Source organism: Apodemus sylvaticus, chromosome 1, assembly GCF_947179515.1.
Source record: "Apodemus sylvaticus chromosome 1, mApoSyl1.1, whole genome shotgun sequence".
NCBI lineage: Eukaryota > Metazoa > Chordata > Mammalia > Rodentia > Muridae > Apodemus > Apodemus sylvaticus.
In genome coordinates, this window is record NC_067472.1 from 144,898,577 (window position 1) to 144,919,661 (window position 21,085).

The 21,085-nt window shown below is 44.2% G+C and overlaps 1 protein-coding gene across 1 annotated transcript in view; it reads right to left on the reverse strand.

Annotated features, from left to right (window-relative positions):
• Window positions 1-21,085, reverse strand: part of Otud7a (OTU deubiquitinase 7A) — a 133,443-nt gene that overhangs the window by 37,808 nt on the left and 74,550 nt on the right. The window contains exon 5 of the mRNA XM_052178464.1: window positions 13,838-14,056. Coding sequence (XP_052034424.1) covers window positions 13,838-14,056 — 219 coding nt within the window. The remainder of the gene's footprint in view (window positions 1-13,837; window positions 14,057-21,085) is intronic.

Genomic DNA, 21,085 nt, shown 5'->3' on the forward strand with positions numbered 1-21,085 from the left:
GGATGCACTTACTCTGCAAGCTTGAAAACCTGAGTTTGAATGCCCAGCACCCATGGGGAACAAAGCCAGACACAGCTGTGCACTCCTGTAACTGCCGCACTGCACTGCGGGGTAAAGACAGACAGACAGGTCCTGGGGTCTTGCTGGTTAGCCACAATCTCAGGTTTCAGATTCAGCGAGAGGCCTCATCTCAAGGCAACGGGGTAGTGATGCAAGGCACGTCATCTGCTCTACTCTGTGTGTACTTGTATGGATTCAGAGACCTGTACACTAGTGTGCATCAGTGACACAAGCCATAAACACACACACACACACACACACACACACACACACTCCAAATAAAACTCCCACAGATGCTCTGATAAGGACCAGGGACTTGGAGAGTCCTGGAGTAAGATGGCAGGTTAGAAGCTGCCTCAGTTGGATGTTGTGAAGGAGAGGGATCGGGACAATAAAGGACAGATTCTGTTCTAAAGAAGGAAAGAATGAAAGAGCATTTGATTGCCAGGTACAGAAAAACTAAAGATGTAGAGAAAAGGAGCAATTTGCATTAAGGCTTCAGCTCCAGTCACTCCCTAGCAAGGTCAGATAGGAACTCTGGAGAAACAGGCAGCTTTACACAGGAACAAGCCACAGTTCTTGAAAGCCTTCTACCCAGGTGGGACTGTGGCTTCAATGTGAAAAGCTCCCCTCAGGTTACGTTTTGAATAACTTGTCCCCAGCTAGTAGTACAGTTTTGAGAGGCTGTGGAAACGTTTTAATGTGTGGCCCAGCTAGCAGAAATTGGTCTCTGGGGGCAGTGTCAGTTCTGACTGAGGCCCAAGAGACCCAGGAACTCTGCTTACTGACCTGCAAAGATACGAGGCCCCTCCACCACAGGATCCCAGTGCCATGAATTCCACCATGTTACCACTGCCATGATGGGTGAAACTATGAGCCAAAGGAGGCTTTTCCTCTCACGCCACTAACACAGAGACTGCCGTGTATTGTGGCAGCAGTCAAGGAGGTCTGTTTTGTCACCCTTGGAGGGCAGTGAGTGGCCTTTTACCATTTTGAGAAGAAAACTATTATTTAGGGCTAAGCGATCCTGGGGGTTCAGATAAGAGGGTACAAGCACAAGCCACTGAGTGTGGGATCAATCTGCCACAGTCCCATGTGACTGACAACTGTAGGAGGCAGTTATGGAGAGGGCTGGACACAGACACTGAGCTCAGGTGGCAGGAGGTTTGGCTGAGGACTGAAGAGGATAGGGGTTGGTAGTCCTACTCTCTGCTGTTGCGTGAGGATGATGATGATGGGATGGGATGGCCTGGAATTGGAGGTTGATCAGTAGCCCATCCTAGAATCTCTGAGAACTCTGAAGCTCTAGAGGAGTCACTTGACTTCGAAGGCTTCTTCCATGGTGTTTAATGCTGAGCAGGTTTTCAAAGCAAGGAGACTGGTCCTCAAAACTCTTCAGATCCTGGAGCTGGGCTTGCTTCCCCCATTCCTGCATGCTTGGGAGGCATCCTCTGGCTTGGACATTTGCCATGCCAAGGTGTTGTAGGAAAGCAGCAAGCTTACCTCGCAGATTGCAAAGCTAACTGTGTTCAGCAGAGCTTCTGGGTACATAAAAGAATGGAAATGCTCCAAGGAGACACAGCTATGGCCAGCATGTGACACGGGATTACTTTACACCAGGCACCAGCTTAGCTGGCCAGAAAAACATGAGTCTCTAACCTCAGGAGATGCCCCCAAACACCCATTCAATGCCAACTTTGGAGGATCCAGAGAGTTGTGCCAATACTTGATGTCTTTCTCCTGCATGTCACATTTTTACTTTAGTATAGCTTAGTAGCAAATTAATTCTATTTTCTTTTTGCTTATTTAATTGAACCTATACATTTTTCTTCATTGCATACTCAGGTTTTTTTAATATTGTTTTTTCTTTTGTTTCTCAGAAAAGTTTATTTTATTTTCTTTAATATTCTTCTCCTTGCAATCCCATTGGAAGAACAACAATATCAACCAACCAGATCCCCCAGAGCTCCCAGGAACTAAGCCACCAACCAAGGAGTACACATGGCTCTGGCTGCATATGCAGCAGATGATGGCCTTGTCAGGCATCAATGGGAGGAGAGGTCCTTGGTTCAATGAAGGATAGATGCCCCAGTGTCGGGGGGGGGGGGGAATAGAGGGCGGGGAGGTGGGAGTGGGTGGGTGGATGGAGGAACACCCTTATGGAAGCAGGGGGAGGGGGAATACTAGAGGGGATTTCCGGGAGAGGGGGAAACTGGATAAGGGGATGACACTTAAAATGTAAATAAATTAAACAGACAAACAAACATTCTCCTTTTTGACACCTTTCCATGTCCTTTTTTTTTAACTTCATTCCTTTACTAATTTTTAATTTTACCCTAAATAATTTTAAACTTCATAGTATAGTCCACACAATTTTAGCTTCTATAGTTATTGGTTGCTTATTTAATGGTTTAAATTAGTGTTAAGTGTATTTATATGCTATGTTTAGATCAAGGATGCTGCTGTTACAAGTTTGATTTCTTCTCTCTGAATGGGATTGGGGATTAGATCCTCAATGGTAGGGTGTACACTAAGATTCCCCCCACCCCAAAATGACCAGGCATTCAAAGCAACACCTTTGCAAACTGCAACACAGAAACACACAAGACACCTGAGAATATGAAGAAACACGACAACCTTGAAAGATTGTAAATACTTAGTTATTGCCTCCAGAGATATTAACATGGTTGGAATGCCAGGCAAAGAATTCAAAAGTATACTTGTAAAAACATCAACACCTGAAACCGGAACAAGCAGGCAGGTAAATAAAGCAGGCAATCAATTTAGGATGTGGATAAGAATGTGTACAAAGAACGTTGCCAACATGGCTGAGATATTCAGGAGGAAAGTGAATTTTTTGAAAATCCAGCCAATCAAAACTAACTACTTTGAGATTTCCTCTTACACCGGTCAGAATGGCGAAGATCAATAAAACAAATTACAGCTCATGTTTGTAATTTGAGTAAGGAGAACATTCATCTATTGCTGGTATAACCACTGTGGGAATCAGTGTAAAAATTCCTTAGGAAGATGGGAATCTTAGAATCCACTATGCCTACCACTCTTGAGTAGATACCCAAAGGACACTTCATCTTACTACAAAGTCACTTGCTTAACCATCTTCATTTCTTCTCTGTTCTAATAGCTAGAAATTGGAAACATCCTAGATGCCTGTCAACAAATAAATAGATAGAAAAAATGTGGTATATTCACATGATGGTGTATTACTCAGCCTTTAAATAAATTAAATGATGAAACTCACAAGTAAATGGATGGATCTACAAAAAAATAATCCTGAGTAAAGTATCTCAGACTTAGATAGACAAATATGTTATATATTTACATATATGTGGTTATTAGCTATAAAGTCTTCAGGAAGCAAAAGCTTTACTTTGTATAACCACAAAGGTCAGACATAGAGTAAAGGACTAGTGGGGACAGCAGAGAAACACCTGCAATAAGTGACACTAGACATCAAATGGACTTAAAAGATACCTATATAACTGTCAAAACACAGTCGTCAGAAGCTCATGGTAGTTCCTCTAACATATGTCATATATCAGCACAGAATGTAGGTCTTAACAACCCCAGGAACACTGGATTAATCCCTTGTGTTCTCTGGGACCACAATGGAAAAAGCAAAGAAACACAACAACAAACTCAAGAAACAAAAAGCAAGAGAAGAGAAGGCACAGAACACATACAACTCATGGAGATCAAACACTACTGACTAATGACATGCCTATTGAAGGAAACACAATCATTCCTAGAACTGACTGAAACGGAACACAACATACCCAAATACATGGGGTACAATGAAAGCAGTTAAGAGCTACATGTGCTTTCATTATCAAAACCAGAGGTCTTAGATAAATAACTTAATAATATACCTTAGGGCCTTGGAAAGCAATAATAAAACTAAAATCAAAAGATGGAAAGGAATAATTAAGAGTAAGACTGAAGTGAATGAAACTCAAATGAATAAAACAATGCAAAGAATCAGTGAAACTCAGAGTTGGTGCCAGGCATGGTGGCACACTCCTTTAAGTACAGCACTTGGGAGGCAGAGGCAGGTATATCTCTCTGAGTTTGAGGCCAGACTGGTCTACATAATGAGTTCCAGGACAAACAGAGCTATGTAGAGAGACCCTATCTCAAACAAACAAAGAAACAAACAAACAAACAAACATTCTCCAAAACAAATAAACAAACAAACACCACCAAATAGAGGGTAGATATAGAGTAAGGGCCTAGAGGGAACAGACAGACCTCCTTAGGAAAGGGATTAGAATATATAGATAAAGATGGAAGGTGGGGACCTGGAATGGGAGGATCAAGTGGTTGAGGTAAGAGTGAGGGGCTGTGAGAGGGAATATGGGGAGAGACAGCTAAAATTAAAGGGCATATGAGGGGGTGCTACAAAAGCCTAACTCAGTAGAAACTTCCTAAAATATAGACACACATGAAGGCAATCTAAATGAAATTGGCAAATAATGGGGGAGATGGAGTTTCAACTTTCCATCAGTTACCAAACAAACCTTCCAGTATGAGGATTGGATTACATCTAAGGGAGTTGTTGGCCAAAGGATTCCCACAGACATCCCCAAACAGGTTCCCAAGACTATAGGCGGCTGTCTATGACAGCAAGGCCCATGCTGAAGACAGCACCTACACAACTCATTGGACATGGAGATGTGGAGCTGGTGCCTTCACAGAGCCTTTGCCTCCATATTCTACTGCTCCTGACATAGAAAGGCACTATACAGGCTACCAAAAGAGACAAGTAAACACAAGTCCAGCCACAAACCTTATCTACAATGGTATACCACTTGTAATGGTGGCACGAAACTTACGGCAAACCAATAGCTGATTTGACTTATGTCCCACTCCATGAGAAGGAGCCCATTCCCAACACTGCTCAGGTAGCTGAGAGCTCGAGGCTCAGGGTCTTGGAGTAAAACTAAATGATACTGGTCTAAAAACATAGAAAAAAGAAAAAAGTAGTGATAAAATGATTCCTAAGGATATTCTGCTAAACTCGATTAGTTCTTTGTTCAACCATCGTTAGAGAAGTTTCCTCCCTCAGCAGATGGAAACAAAGTCAGAAACTGACACCCATATATTGCACAGAGGGTGAGAGACCTTAGACACTCAACTCTAAATGGGATGTCACCATCAAATCCCTCCCCCAGAGCGAGCTCCTCAGAGAACCCTCTGGAAGAAGAGGCAGAAAGAGTGTAAGAGCCAGAGGAGAGGGAGGATACCAAGAAATAAACTCCTTTAAATCAGCATGATCAAAGCTTACATAAGCTCCCAGAGACTGAAGCAGTATGCATGGGACCTGCACAGACCTGCACCAGGTCCTCTGCATGTATATTCTAGCTTCCAGTTTAATGTTTTCATGGGATTCCCGAGTGTGCAAACAAGTGGACCTCTGATTATTGTGGCTTCTCTTTGGCTCGTTTCTATCTGTTGATTTATCTTGTCCAACTTCAGTGTGTTAATTTTTGCTTTATTTTATTATATTTTATTTAGTTATGTTTTTAAAGCCAGTAAATGAATGAAGGAAGATCTAGCCATTTGGGTAAAGGTTAACAACTGCACTCTCATTTATACCTGCTGCAAGAGGGACGATCAGTTTTCTCCAGTAGAGTGACATTGGGTATGTCAATCACTCCAGGGCAGGCCTCATGTTCAGGAGCAGTTGACCAACATATAATAACATATAATAGACTCTACGGTTGTAGAATGGAAATAGGCAAACCCAGGAGATAGGAGTGGGAGTACTCTCTAGAATGTACCAGAGACCTAGGAGGTGAGAGACTCTCAGGTCTCAAAGGGAGGGACCTTAGATGAAATGTCTTACAGTGGGGAGAGGGAACTTGTACAGTCCACCTCCAGTAGAAAGACAGGACATCGAGTGAAAGGATGGGGTTGCCATCCCACAGTCAAAAACTCTGACCCAGAATTGCTCCTGTCTGAAAGAACTGCAGGGACAAAAATGGCAAGTTTGAGACATAAGCTTACAAGGTTGGCAAGGTTGAGAGCCACTGCTCGAGGAATTAGGGAATTAAGTCCACCTAGACTGCATCCCCCATCTGCGTCTTTGTGTCTCTTTTCCTTCATAACTGACTCTGCACATAGTCCCCAGGCAACCAGACTCCAAGCTACCAGGGGTTACTGGAGGCATATGATGAACATGAAATAAGTGTCCCTGTACCCCATCCTCCTACATCCTCAAGGTCACATGTTCCTTCCTTGAGATGCAAGAACTCCTTTCACTTCTTTCTGTTTAGAAATCAGAGTACAAGCATGTATCACAGACTACTCATCAACTCTGTGGCACAGAACCTTTTCCTTCCTTGAAAATCTAAGAGAAGGGACCCCCAATTCTGCTTTGTAGGCCTAAACTCTCCCCAGAGCCTCCAACATGCTGTCTTTCCATGGCTTAAATAACTCTCCTAATGAAAGTCATCTGCCCCAGTGTTCCAGCTGACCCCCAGACTTGAGGCCTTATATTCAGTTTCTCCGACAGGCGACAAAATGTACAGAAGCCTCCCGATAAATGGACTGAATTGTGTTCAGAAACTCAGAAGTGTATCTTTTTCAGACAGAGCTGCAGATGAGGACACGGCCAACTGACTTCAGAATTTCGGCCTGTAGAGATCAAGTGGAGACTCAGGCCCAGCTAGAATGGACCAGACCTCTGACCCACAGAAACTATGAGATGGTAAACTTATATTTTCAGACTGATAAATGTGGGGATAATTTGCTATTATGAACTAGCAGAAATGAATACAGTGTCCTTTGGCCAAAAGGACATTCAAATAGGAATTCTGTCCATCCACTTCCCGTTCCTATCTCAGGGGTGTTAAAGGGGTGTCGAGGATTCTTGCCTGTGTCCTTAAAGCTAAGGAGAGCTATGCATGGAGAAGCACCCAAATTACTAAGAGCAAAAGATATCTCCTGCTTGCTGTACAAAGAACACTGTGGCCCTGGCTGCTGCTAAAGACATATGGAGAATAGGACTTAGAGTCGGTGCAGCCAGCCAGAGCATCTTGGTTAGTGGCCTGACTTAAGCTGACTTCCAGAAAGCAGACTCTTACTTGGTTGATCCAACTCTTGGGGCTGTAAATCAAGAGCATCTTATGGGAAGATGAGCCAGCCACTGCTATTCTAGATTCCGGCTGAAACCCTGGAAAGGGAATCTTGACACATGAAGTGGAATTAGAGAGCTTCCCAAAGAGTCCATGGTTCAATGCTCGCATTTCAATTCATGTGCCCTCCCTAATTCACTTGAGAACAGGGAAAGGGGCCCATGAGCTGGTATTGGGGCTATCTTCAGTATCTGAGCCCCTGCAGAGATGGCAGTGACAAGAGAACACCATCAAAGGTCAGCGAGGCCATGTGCCATGTGGAGCCTTTGGCCATTTGTTCTCACTCTGCTGAGCAACATACCTCAAATTCATGTATGATGAGAGGACCAAATTTATATGAGATTTGCAACGGATGTCTATCATACAGTATAAGTAGCATGCTATTTTTGCGTATCACCAGCCTAGGTACTTCATGATAAATGGAACAAGGCAATCCTTTATGAAGAGGATTTATGCCACAAGGGACTCTTGTCATGAATCTCTGTGATTCCTCATAGTATCACAGGAGCACAATGCAACCCAGGGCCTCCCATAAGCCCTTTAAATACGTCTGTGGGAGTTGCTTTTCTGGGACCACCAAGCTTTGCTCTGTGTTTGCCTCTCTTAGGTCCTTAGAGGTTCTGTGCAGGTCATGACCTTGTGTTCCTTCTTCTGTTAGTCTTTGATATCAACAGTATTATTTGGCATACAGTAGGTTCTCAGTGAATGTTTACTAAGAGAACAACTGTAGTGGCCTAGAGAACCTTTATGGCAAGCATTTAACCATTGATCCATCTCCCTGGCTGCCTCCCTGCTTCTTGGCTGTGGATGCCATAGCTGCCTCAAGCTCCTGCTACCAGGACATCTGCACCAGAATGAACCCTTTCTTCCTCAGCTCACTTTGTCACGACATATATTTTTTCACAGCAATGAACAACAGAAAAATAACTAAGTGAGAAAACTGGCACAGGAACTGAGGCCATTGCTCTGAGTAAGCCTGAGCACACGGTATTTCTTAGGGTGATGGACCCTCTTGTGAGTGGGATATGGAAGAGTTTGGAACTGTAGGCCAAACCCTTGGATACTGCAAGCAGAGCTTAAAGGGCCATTCTGTCAGGTGCTTGGAAGGCAAGAATTCTGAAAGAAATGGCCAGTAGAGGCTGGCTCATAAAGTTTTGGAGACAAAAGAGAACTCTATCTGGAACTGGGCCAGCAGCCATTAATGAGACACTTTGGTCAACAATCTGGCTTTAGTCTGCTCCTCAGAGCACTTGAGTGGATTTGAATTTAAAGGTCATGGATTCATTTATTTGGCAGATGGGATTTCAAGACAGGAGTGCGTTTGAACTGTGGCACTGACTTTGTACTAAATCTAGCCAGTGACAATGAACAAGATTAAATCTTTGGGTATAAGGACACAAACGTGCAGTCTGTTGAGGAAGAAAGGCACTTGAACAAATTAAACTCTGAAGCCAAGGTGTGTGGTGAAAAAGAGGCTGTGCTTGTCAAAGAAAATCGTGGTTCATTGCCCGCCCTGGGTCAACAGGAGAGGTGTCCCGAGAGTAAGACCTCATCCATCAGAGTGTATTTAGTGAAAATGTACATTCAATGAAAGGAGAGAGGACAAACTGACAGAGAGAACAGAGCCTGTCACTCTGGAGGGGTCCCTGGCCCTCAAGAGCAGCTACCTTCACCAGGGTCAGAACACAAGGTGGACAAGCTCCAGTATGGGCTGGCAGCAGAACTTGGCAACACTGTCTCCCTGGCACTGGTTTTGCAAGCATGAAAGATGTGAGACTGAGGGGCTACGAGCCTCGGTGCAATTTCAGAGAGAAGGCTTGGCCAGGCAGTATGTAGAAGAGTTGGAGTCCTTACAGGGAGCCCCTGAAAGGCCATTGCATGAACTGTGGAGGTGAAGTCTAAAGAATGGTGGAAAGGGTAGGGTGTTGGAGACCCCAGACCATGCGACATCTTCTAAGGAAAGATGGAGTAAAGGTGGCCTAAGAGAAAGGAAATGAATGCTACAGGGCGTGGAGCTGGAGGGGTGGTGCTATACAAGTCTTTTGGAGTCCAGATGATTCCACCATGAGCCCCACAGCTGTGGGATTTGGTGTTTTTTTCATCTTGTATTTTGGTCTGATCATTCCCTTTTATGTCCCTATTCTTCTGTCTTGAAATAGGGTTATTTACCCTGTGTATTATATGCTGGAAATATGTGAGCTATTTTTGATTTTATAGGAGGACCCAGCTAAGAGGCCCCTTAAGTCTCAGGTGAGATGGGGTTTTCAACGTAAAAGAAATGAGTGTTGGAAATTTTAAAGACTGAAGACTTTATATATTGGACTGATTGCATTTTAATTACTTGTTATTTAAGATGGTTTGAGATTATGGAGACAAGGTATAGAAGGTAACAGTTTAAAGGTGTAAACTCTGGGTGTCAAGTTGATAAAGGGTGGGGTTGTGATGTTTACAGGTGAAAGCCAGCTTGACGGGATCTGATATCACCCGTGAGAGGAATTCTGCAGTTTCACCGAGGAATACTCATGAGAAATTATTTAGATTAGGTTAGCCTTTGGGACAATTTCATTAGGTTATTTGAAATAACCCTAAAACTGGCCTTGGGTCCTGGACTGCATAAAAAAGGAAGCTAGCTGAATACGTTCCTTTGTCTCTCTGATCCCCGAGTGTGGACACCTTGACTTGCTGTCGGGAGTTTAGGCACCATGATGTCACTACTATGATGGACAGAACCTTAGAACTCCGAGCTGAAACCAAACCACTCCTTTCTCTTACGTTGCTTTGGACAGGATGTTTGATCAGAACAACGGGAAAGTAAGGAGGACAAGGATCATGTGACCATGGACTGAGCCATTCCACAAAGTAGGTCTAAACAAACCCTTAACTCCAGCACATTGGTTAAACCAGGTGTTTCATCACAGCAAAACAAAGCTCACGTATGCAGGATGTAAAAGTAATAGAAGTACAGAGAATGCAGTCCGACCCACGGGCAATGCCCAGTGCATATGGCACGCTGGCATCATGAGCCCTCCCTGTTTGGCATGCCCCCTTCCCTTTTAAGTTTGCTGCTGTCAGCCACTGGCTTTCTCTCTCAGTTTATTAGAATACATTCTCCATCTTGTTTTGGATTCTTCTCCCATTCGTAGGCTCTCAGTGCTGGAGAACCCCAGCTGGAGACTAATGTCTTTTCTGTCTTTGTGTCAGAATCATGCAGAATCCTCATCCTACACAGAGCGGTGACAGGGGCTCCATCGAAGATCTCCTGAAGAGATTATCCCACTCCACAAATTTTACCATACACTATGAACTCCCATGTTGATTCTCTTAGCCTAGATCTCTCCCTAATCTCAAAGCCACCTGCTTGGCTGTCCAGCAACTTTACAGGAATCTCAGGCTTTGCCTGACAATGCAGCCCTTTAACTACTGCCTGCTCCCAGAATGCCATCTCTTCACATAGTGTGGCAACCTTCTTGGGGCATACTTAATTAAATCTTCCCTCATAGCTCCAGCCAATCCTTTATTAAGGCCTGCAGGTGCAAAACCTACCCTGTTTTGTTTTGTTTTACGTTCTGTTGTAGTGTCTACCTACTTCTCATCACTACCATTGTTACCATCATCTAGAAGAGCACCCACATCTATCTCCCCATTCCTCTTGATTCTCCTCTTTACAACTTCACACTCTATCCTTGGCAGACACCCAGAATCCTTTAGATGCTAATCAAGATCTACTCTCCGGCCCCAAACCTTCTTGAGGCTGTATATTCTATTCACAGTTAAGACCCCAGAACATGATTGCTTTCCTGGGTTCTGAATCTCATCCATTTGACTTTCTTCTCCACTCCTTTAGACTCTGCTGCACCTATGCATATAGCTCCCATTACTTCTTTAACTGTGTCCAGCCTGTGACGTTTTGCTCTGACTGCTTCCCAAGCTCCCTCCTCCTTCTGGTTTGCACAGGCCCTTCCTCCTACCTTATGCCCACTTACCTTCCCCAGCATCTCTATAGCAGCCCTCACCACTACTCATTTAACATGTATCTTTATCTTTCTTCCATACTGGAATATAACAGCTCCAGGGTAGTTTCATCTGCTTGCTTTGTGGAAATAGCTTTTAACCTGCACAGGAAGTTTTTTGGCAGCATATACAAGTGTAACTGGGGTGTAGCTATCATGTGATAGCCACTACTAATCTGATCAGATGAAAGGTATAAGCAGGCAAGCTGTAACAGCTCATGGGGAAATCAGAGCGAGGACAGGCTGACTTCAAAGTCTGAGTACTTCCATCAAATCTTCGACTTTCTCAGTAGGTTCCCTCCAGTCCTGTTATCCTCCATTGGAAACAGGCACGGTGCCAAGTTTAAGGCATTTTGAATATTTATGTTATCTCCAATCTCCTGTGTCTGTAGAAACCATGATTATATAAGTTGGCCTCTGTCCTTTGGCCCCATGACATCTTGTTCATGTGCAAGTCATCTCCCAGATGAGGAGTGTGCCTTCCCAAACTCTTTATCTCTGAGTCTTATGTGTGGATGCAGTAAGGTCACTCAGTGGAACAATGGATGCATCCTTGACTTGTCAATGGCAGGATTGTTACTAAAGCATGGAAAGCATTTCCCTTTCTCTCTCAGAAGGTCCATTTATAGCCAATGAAGAACAGGTCAGGGCTGCCATGGGTTGAAATTTGTTTGTAATCCCAGGATTGTAAGGCTGGGGAGGATTGGTTCCTCAACTTGTGGCACCTGGGTTTAAGGCACAGCTCCGCCTTCCTGATCAATAGGACAGTAAGAACCAAGGCGCAGGGGCTCAGTGGATTCCTCACTCAAAGGTGTTGGGTTAGGGGAGAATCAGGACTCAGAGAGAGTCTAGTGGTGGCCGTTGACTAAGAGCAGAGGACAGAAGTCCAGGGAAGTCAGATGGTGGTAGGCTGGCTGGGGCCATGCTGCACTAGCCCAGGGACCGCCTTGCTTTGCCCGCTCCTCAACCATGCCCTGTTTGTAATATGAAGGATGCCAGAGGTGTGATGAGTCCTATTCAGAGCCCGATCTCCAGACCCTTGCTGTGCCAATGAACACTTCCCGAATTGCAGCTGTGAGCTGGCCAAAATGCCCAACGTGGTTTCCCTTCGCCTTTAAGACCCATACTTCTGCACCCAGAGTGTGCCCTGAACACTCTACAATTGTGTCTACAGTCATCTGATCACTGTTTTTCTGCCAGTGTGATGCCCTGGCTAGTCTGCATGGTGGAGGAAGACTGTGTTAGAGTCTATTTCTCTAACATCTTCTCTCCCCAAGGTCATGTCTCTCTCCACACAATTACTTATCCTTCCCCTCTGTGCAAGGCACAAGGGTAGCAATGGCCTTGATAGGCTATTTGTTGGCATGGCGCTACCCTTTGGTATCCTTAAGTCCTGCATATTGCTTGGTACACGTGCCCTTTTCTGAATCCTGCCATCTCGTTAGTCTTTTATGCCAGCATCTTGACTAACAATGTCCAACCTCTGGATCCTACTTTCATCTTTTTCTGAAATACAGATGTATGGCAATGCTCACTGTGTCTTGGTCAAGAGCTGAATTCCACTGCCTAGTGGCATGCTGCTGACTGACACTTTCAGCAGAACACTTGTTCTGCTGTCTGCTAAGATGTCACCCCTATGAGTCTTCCCTCCCCTCTCTGCTGGGACAGGTTACCTGGAAGTCACCCCCACAGACATGGCAAAGGCTGGCTGAATGCCAAGCCAGAATCAGAAGACCTTGTATTTCTATTCCATGAGGAGCAGCAGGAGCCACTGCTGGGAACACACCCTCAGTGCATGCTGGCAGCAGGGCCCTCCTGGGAGGTGCATGGGAAGAAGAGACTTTTTTTGCAACTGTATCTGAGAAGCCCTTTGATTTTTCAATTTTGCAATTATTTATAATGTAAGTGGTGATGCTGGTATTGCCTTGTCTCAGGAAGAACTTACATCTATCCATACGTTAGTTTTGAGTCAATTGTATTCATACAAAACTCAAAGAGGACACATCTGGCTTCCTCCCTGCAGTCTGAGACACAAGGAGACTCGAGCCACTTCTGAGTGTCCTCCAGAAAGTGGGAGGCCAGAAAGACTGGGAGGGTTGGCAAGAGTGACACATGCTGTCTTCACAGAGCTCCCCCTGGCCATCAGGTCTGTCAGCTTTGCAGATGGGAAGTTGAAGTTCTTGGTACTAGACTCGCCATGTGCATACGAAATGACAGGGCCTCCTGTTTTTATTCTAATTCAACCATATTTTTTATCCTTCTTCAGCTCCCGTGGGGATGAGGGATGCAGAAGAGAGAAGCAGGGCCAAGCAATGGTGCTTATTTACAAGGGAAAGATGGGGTTCTGGAAGAACGGAAGTGACCTGGGAGGCACCAGTACACCCGCTCACTGGCTCCATGACACAGTACAATCATCTTTAGAGCAGGGTTGGTATGAATGGAGAATTCTGATGGCAAATCCCAAGAACCCCAATCTTCCTCCTGCTCAAAAGGGAAAGAGGGCCAGGCTGCTACCCAGTGGTGAGGGTGAGGGTGAGGGTGAGGGTGACGGTGAGTGGGGGTGGGGTGGGGGTGCTAAGGAACAGGAGCCTGCAGGCAGCAGACACTCACCTGCTTGTTCCAGAGCTACCATAGTGGCCTGCTCAATCAGGTCCCGCTCGATGAAGCTCCTGAAGTCCTCGCTGTACACGCTCAGGTCCGGCAGCTGGAATGTATAGATGGGCATCTCCAGTGGGAACTGATCATTGTTGCATTCATTCGCCACGTGGGATCGGGCCAGAGAGACGATGGCTGAGCTGGCGTGGGAGATCCCCCGGGACAGGCGCTTCTCTGCTGATGAGAAGGAAGGATAGCCTCAGGGACAATGTCGCTGTCAATGGGGCTCAGAGAGTGTATGCAGCCATGCTGGTGCACTCATGTACACACAGCACACCCTACATACATGCACACACATACAAGTACACACAGGTTAGATATGACTATACAACATACAAATCCCTCCACATATACACACATAATACACTTATGAACATACTATAAATACACGTAGATGCAAACATACTTACATATATATATATATATATATATATATATATATATATATATATATATATATACTGTACAATAAAAATAAACACCTGCATGTAAATATACACACTGCATACATCTGTCCACACAGTATACAGAACTACTAATAAATATGTGTATAAATACATGTAACATTTTTATTACTTATTTTTAAAATTATATTTATTCATTTTATGTGTATTTTCTCTGAATGTATATATGTGTACTATGTGTGTGTTTGCTGCCTGAGGAGGCCAGAAGAACACACTGGATCCCTTGAAACTGGAGTATGAATGGTTGTGAACCACCATGTGGCTGCTGGGAACCAAACCTGGATCTTCTGCAAGAGAAACAAGTGCTTTTAGCCACTGAGTCATCATTACGGATCCAACATGACACTTTTAGACAATACATGTATTTATACACACATATACATAGGCATATGCCATATAGTTTATATATAGATGAATATATATATATATATGCATACATGTACATATGCACATATGCATATATCTATGCATATATATATAGATATATACACAGGTATACAAATGTACTAGATACTATAAATATGGATACTTATATCCCCAAACATATACTCATGCAATGTACGTGTGCATGCTATACACACATAAACATGGATATGCATACACTACATATGCTATATAATATTTACACAGCAAGTATATATTATGAATACACAGGACACATTATACACAGGTACAGCTATGTGCACACTATATTGTGCACATACAGAAACACAAATGCACACCACACATACACATACATACACACACACACACACACACACACACACACACATCTTTTACATGTCAGCCTTTTTATCTTCTAGCTTGCAGGCTGCCTGCTGCTGGAGTAAACCCAGTGTGTGGCTCTTCCTCAGCTGAGCCAGGAACCACTGAGAGCAGTGCTGCGCACCCACAGGCAGGAGCAGCAGGGCTTGTGGTCCTGAGCTCCATTAACTCCACTCATAGAGCTGCCTTCTCCCGGCCCCGAGTGGGACCTGGGAGACCGTCTTTGTCTTAATGCACTTATAGAGTTAAAGCAGGGAGCATCCTGCTCGGGTTGTCTGCTGTGGCGAGGTTTCCCAGACACTTGGTTACTGTATTCATACTTCTCTCATGAGCACCTCCCATGCAGGATCATCCTGGGCACACACAGATGGAGGCTGCACATGCTTCCCGTCCACCTGCATGCTGTTTTGTCCCAGAACTCTCTGGTACTATGGTCTACTCTGTTTTATTATTTTGTGGACTTTCTGCCCAAAGACTGAGAAACACAGAGGAGGATGTCTGAGTATGTTGGAACTTGGGTAATCTAAAGCAGATGCGTCTGTACTCTTGGTGCATACTTTAAAGAGGAGACTAGTGTTTAATGGGTAATGTTAACACAAACAAGAAATGCATTTTTTAATAGAGCCAAGGCTGGCCTTGAATTTACTATTCTTCTGTCTCAGCCTCCAGGTGCAGGGGTTATGGTATGCACTGACCCTGAATAACATTTCTGGAGCATATGATGTAGGAACAGTCACTACAGAGTGTTTGTGGCATGGGACTTCTTATGGAAAAAGGCAGAAGTCCTCTTATTCATCCCAGGAATAAAGGACCCTCACTGTTTGAGTGAGACTGTGGTCACAACCCTGTGTCAAATTCCCGAGTGTTTCCCAGAGAGTCCTATGGTAGCTCACCCCCCTTCAGGCTAGCATCCTTGGTGCCGGGGAAAATAGCAGCCACTGCCTTCCTTACAGCAGACTCCTCCACAGCCTCATTGTAATACCAGTGGCCAGAAATGGCATTCATGCAGTTTTGTAAACATAGACTGTCAAGCAGAGGCTTGCCTTGACAATCTTATGCATTTTCCCCATTCAAATGAACAGAAAGGTATAGAGATTGCACGCTTCATGATGAATGGCTGAAACAATATGATTAGGTTATCTTATATTGTGAGGAAAATCAAAAAGAGAAATGAAAGCACAGAGGGCATCAGGAATAAGAGAGACGGAACGGGAGGTCTGAGCTATCTGTCACTGGGAGATGCCCCATTGTTTCTCACATTTAGCTCAGATCTTTGACCACATGATCCAAGGCACTCCAACACCCACAAGCACCGCCTCCCCTCCCCTCTCCATTAGAGGGGTGTTGGCCACAATTGGGATAGCTGTTAGAAACAAGCAATTTCTATAACAGTAGCTCTGGAAGGTTCCCTGAGGAGAAGTCCGGCTGTAGGGAAGGGGAGTGTTAAGCCTAAGTTTAAACACTCAATGCTCGGTGATCCTAATATTGGATATGCATCCAAAGAGAAGGAAATCTGCTCTCCCACGTGCTCTACGGCGTAATTCACAACCGTCCAGAAACAGAAGGCACACAAGCATCTGTCAGCGGAGTGGGTCAAGATGAGCGCATATACAGAAGGGAACGGGACTTATTCCTAAGAGGAATGAAACTGTGTCATTAATGACAGTGCGGATGGACCTAAGGAACCCACGTGAGAGAAGCCTGGCGAACCCCACAGATGTGCCTCACAGGCGGAAGCAAAACAAAGCGATTGTGTAGAGCTGGAGTGGAGAAGTGGGGAGCAAAGAGTGGGAGGGAGAGAGGACCTGGGTTGGTGACGGGGCACAAAACTGAACCTGGCTAGGGGGATAAATCCTAACGTTTCACAGCTCACAGTGAGCACGGTTCACGATTTTACTGTATTTTTCAAAGTCACCAGAAGAAAACATTTGAAGGTTTTCAGGAGAAAGCGATAAATGTGTGGGATGACAGATGTGTAGCCCACCCATGGTTATTACGCATTGTTCTCATATCCTGGAACTCCATGGCACCCTAGGAATATGTGTGACTATTATGCGTCAAACACAGACAAAGGACTCAATGCTGGTCAACTTGCAGCCCTTCACACTCTGCTGGGGGACACGCTGGAGCCTGCGCTGCCTGCCTTTGGTCTGGTGCATTCCCGTCTGAGGCACCAGGTGCTCACAGGGAAACTGAGGAAGCATCTGAGGAAGGAAAGCACATCTACAAAAGTGAACAAAGGACTTACATTACAGGAACCAGGCTGAATGGACTGAGCTTACAAATGAGCCCAGCACACATATTCAGAGAAATGCAGAGAATATTGGAGTGTGAAATACCAATAATAATCCTAAGAAATAATTTGGAAAGAAAGGACAAGCATTGACTCACAAAGAACACACAGGAAAAAGAAGTATGTTACAGTACCAGCACTGTCCCTGAGAAGATGCAGACAGCCTCAGAAGAAGAACTGAGGACGCCCATAAAGGATTCAAGGAAATCAATGTGAACTGGGGAGTTCTGTTCCACTAGCAAAATTGTAGTAGGTCATGTAAACCTTTTCAGGTACTAAAGGCTTAAGAGGTTTTCTGAAAAAGTAAGATATGAAGGGAAATGTTCTTTGCAAGAGGGGAATGAATATAGTCACATGACTCTTAATGGACAGATGCCTTCTGAGAAATATGTCTCTGTGACTCCACAGAGTGGCCTCACTCAGACCTGGGTGGCCCAGCCAATGCCTTCAACCTGGCCTCTTTATGCCACCAAGAGGCAAGGTAAGTGCAGAGTTGGCAGCCAGTATGACCCCGCAGACTCTTACAGGAAAGCATTTGGTCAGCAAGATGACAATAAAAGCATAGTATAGGGAATATATAAATGGATACTTGATGATACTCATGCTAACATCAATTATTTATGACTGGTGCTTTAATAAACAACATGCTGTACTGTCACATAGCTAGCAGTGCTGGTCTGTTCCCACCAGCATCAGCCAAACCCTGGGCGATGTCTTACGGCATGGCGAGGTGGTAAGATTCTTTACTCTTCATTATGATCTTATGGGGTTGTACCTATGGTCTGTCACTGCCAAAATGTTTAAAGCACATGACTTAATATGAACAAGTAAAGAAGCCAACTTTTACCTAAATAAATACAGGCATCAGAAAAGAGCATGAATGTGGGGGCGTGGTGGCAGGAGGGGTTAGGAGCATGTGACACACACACTTCCCAGGGGGAGATAAAGTGCTTATAATATTTTAGAAAGAAAACAAACACAGACATGGGCGTTAGAGGGACAGTGGGACTTGACAGATGGCTAAAAGTTGAGCATACAACCTTTAAATGGTAGGGGAAAAAACCCTAATCAGGCAGAGAAGAAAAAAAAATATAAGAAGCTTGAAAAATAAAGTATACAACAAAGTATTTCTACTTTTAAGTAGTTATGGTGTATATATGGTATACACTATGCATAGTAGAGGTATAGATGTGAGATAATTAGAGTAAACTAAATAGATTGAAATCCCTACTTGAGAAAAAGAATATTTGGATGATAAAATAAAACCTCATGGTAAATTGCCTTCGAGAATCATACTTGGAATTGAGGCTCAAGCAACACACACACACACACACACACACACACACACACACACACACACTGTATTCAATGCTGAGCACAAGACAATTCTTCTGGAGGGATGAACCCGTTAATTTAGGTTATCCAAAACTAAGTGGTCAGCCCTGATATCATGTACATATGAACAATACTAAAACTACTCAGCCAGTTGTGTGTGTGTGTATGTGTATATATATATGTGTGTGTGTGTGTGTGTATGCATGTATACAACAATAATAAAAAAAAGGGCATGAATTTAAGGGAAATGAGAAGAGAAATATGAGGGGTTAGATGAAGGATGGAAATGATATAATTATATTTTAATTAAAAATGGCAAATAACAAGAATCATTACATCTTGTAAACAATATAGGCAGTGCTCTTAGATGACATGGCTCCTCTGTGACGATGACAGTGCATTTATCTGGATGCTTGGGAGACGGGTAAGCACAGATGGACCTGCTTTCCCCTGTGTCTAGCCTTAGCAGAATCTGGATCTGTGGAGAGGAATAGTCCTGGATACAAGAAGCACACCAACTTGAGGAACCAGGAGCCCATGCAATTACAACCACAACTGCAATAAGGCTTACATGGACGCACAGGTCAGAGAGGCAGTGAGCACGCTGGAAAGGCAGGCAGTTTGCGTTAGAGAGGAACGTACAGGAAACAGGCAGACCCCAGGGGAATGGCTAGACAGCTGCATGCTACACACACAGGGTCCACAAACAGATCTTGCAGTGGTCGGGACTTTAAAATATGGTCCAGGTGGTGTTTAGTCTAGAGGGGAAAGGTGATCTGACCAATGTCCAGGGAAGTAGCACTCTATCCAGAAGACAGCAGCATAGAGACTTCACTATTGTTTATAAGAGATTTCAAATTGATAGAAACACCTGAGGACTAAACTGACAAACAATAGGCAAAAGGTTTATTAACCATGTAATTTATTCCCAAATCGTAACCTTCCAGCCTTGAGCAGGCTAAGTGGACCTTGAACATCCACCACAACAGGTCTTATCCATCTCGATAGACACATCTGTCTCAGCTGCAGTTGCAGGTTCCTGTGGGAACTTAGCTGCTTTGGCTGCCTGCTCTGACCTTGCTCTACAACATACTCCAGCTGAAGAAGGGGATGGGTTTTGTGTTTTTTTTCCCTTTATAAAACGCAAAGCTTATTATTAAACTTTGGGCCTTGATCAGAACCTTTGTCTTGGCTTCATTCTTCTCTCCCCCCTCTACGTTTTCATTTCTAGGCCCCCTTCAGGTAAACCCAGTCTGCTGGATGGCTACAAATCCAGAGCTGAGCACACAGGCTGGGGCATTAATCATGTTAACACCTCTCTATGGCAAACTCTTCTGAACATAAAGCCATACGCCAAATGATACAGTGGATAGAAATCCTGTGCTTTCTTCTCACAGAGGAAGGTACAAACTGATAAGGAAAAGTTTACTGATGGATAGAAAAACAAACCACAGGAGGAAATAGGCATGTAGCGGAGGGGAAGGCCACCTAGCAAGCAAACCACAATATTAAAGCTAAAACAAGATTCCAGGTTCCACCCTTCAAAATATTCCTTCAGGAAAAGCCCTAGCAACAGGCAGAGCTGTCAGGAGCTGAGCCATGAACTGGGTTTGCATGCAGTGAGCAAAAACATGATCAGGAAGACATTTATGGGAAACCACAGCAAGCCTACCACCTGGCACCAACCTGCAGGGAGGGAAGCACCAGCCTGATACTTATAAATAGCAGGGTTTCTTTAAAGATTTTTTTAATCATGTATGAGTGTTTTGCCTACATGTATGTTTGTGTACCTGGTGCTCTGTGAGGCCAGAATAGTGCATCAGATCTTCTGGAGTTACATAAAGTTGTCAGCTGTCAGGTGGGTTCTGGGAATCGAACTTGGGCCTTTCTGGAAGAGCAGCCAGTGTTCTTCTCACTGAGTCTCTGGACAGACCCATGTGACAGTATTTATTATGTGTGTATGTGTGTGTGTGTGGAGGGGCAGTCAAAGACAAACAAATGACAACAAAAATTCTGAGAAGAACCAGGATGGTCATTTATACAGAAGGTCTAAATATACAATGTAACAAAATGTAGCAACCAAATGAATGTACTAGCTCTTACTGCCAGGAGAGTAAGCCATTTGTAAGCTACCTGCCTCCTTAACTATTATGTGTTTGCATCTTGAACAGGCTTAGCAGAAGTAAGTAGACTCGGCTGTTCAGTGCTTATTAAGACAACAGAAACTGGGAGGTGAGACAAAACCTTTCCTTTTATAATCACTGTTACGAGTGTTTCTTAGTATGATGATGCAAAAGAACAACAGAGAAGAAACTCATGGAACATGAATGACTTGGAGACCAAGAA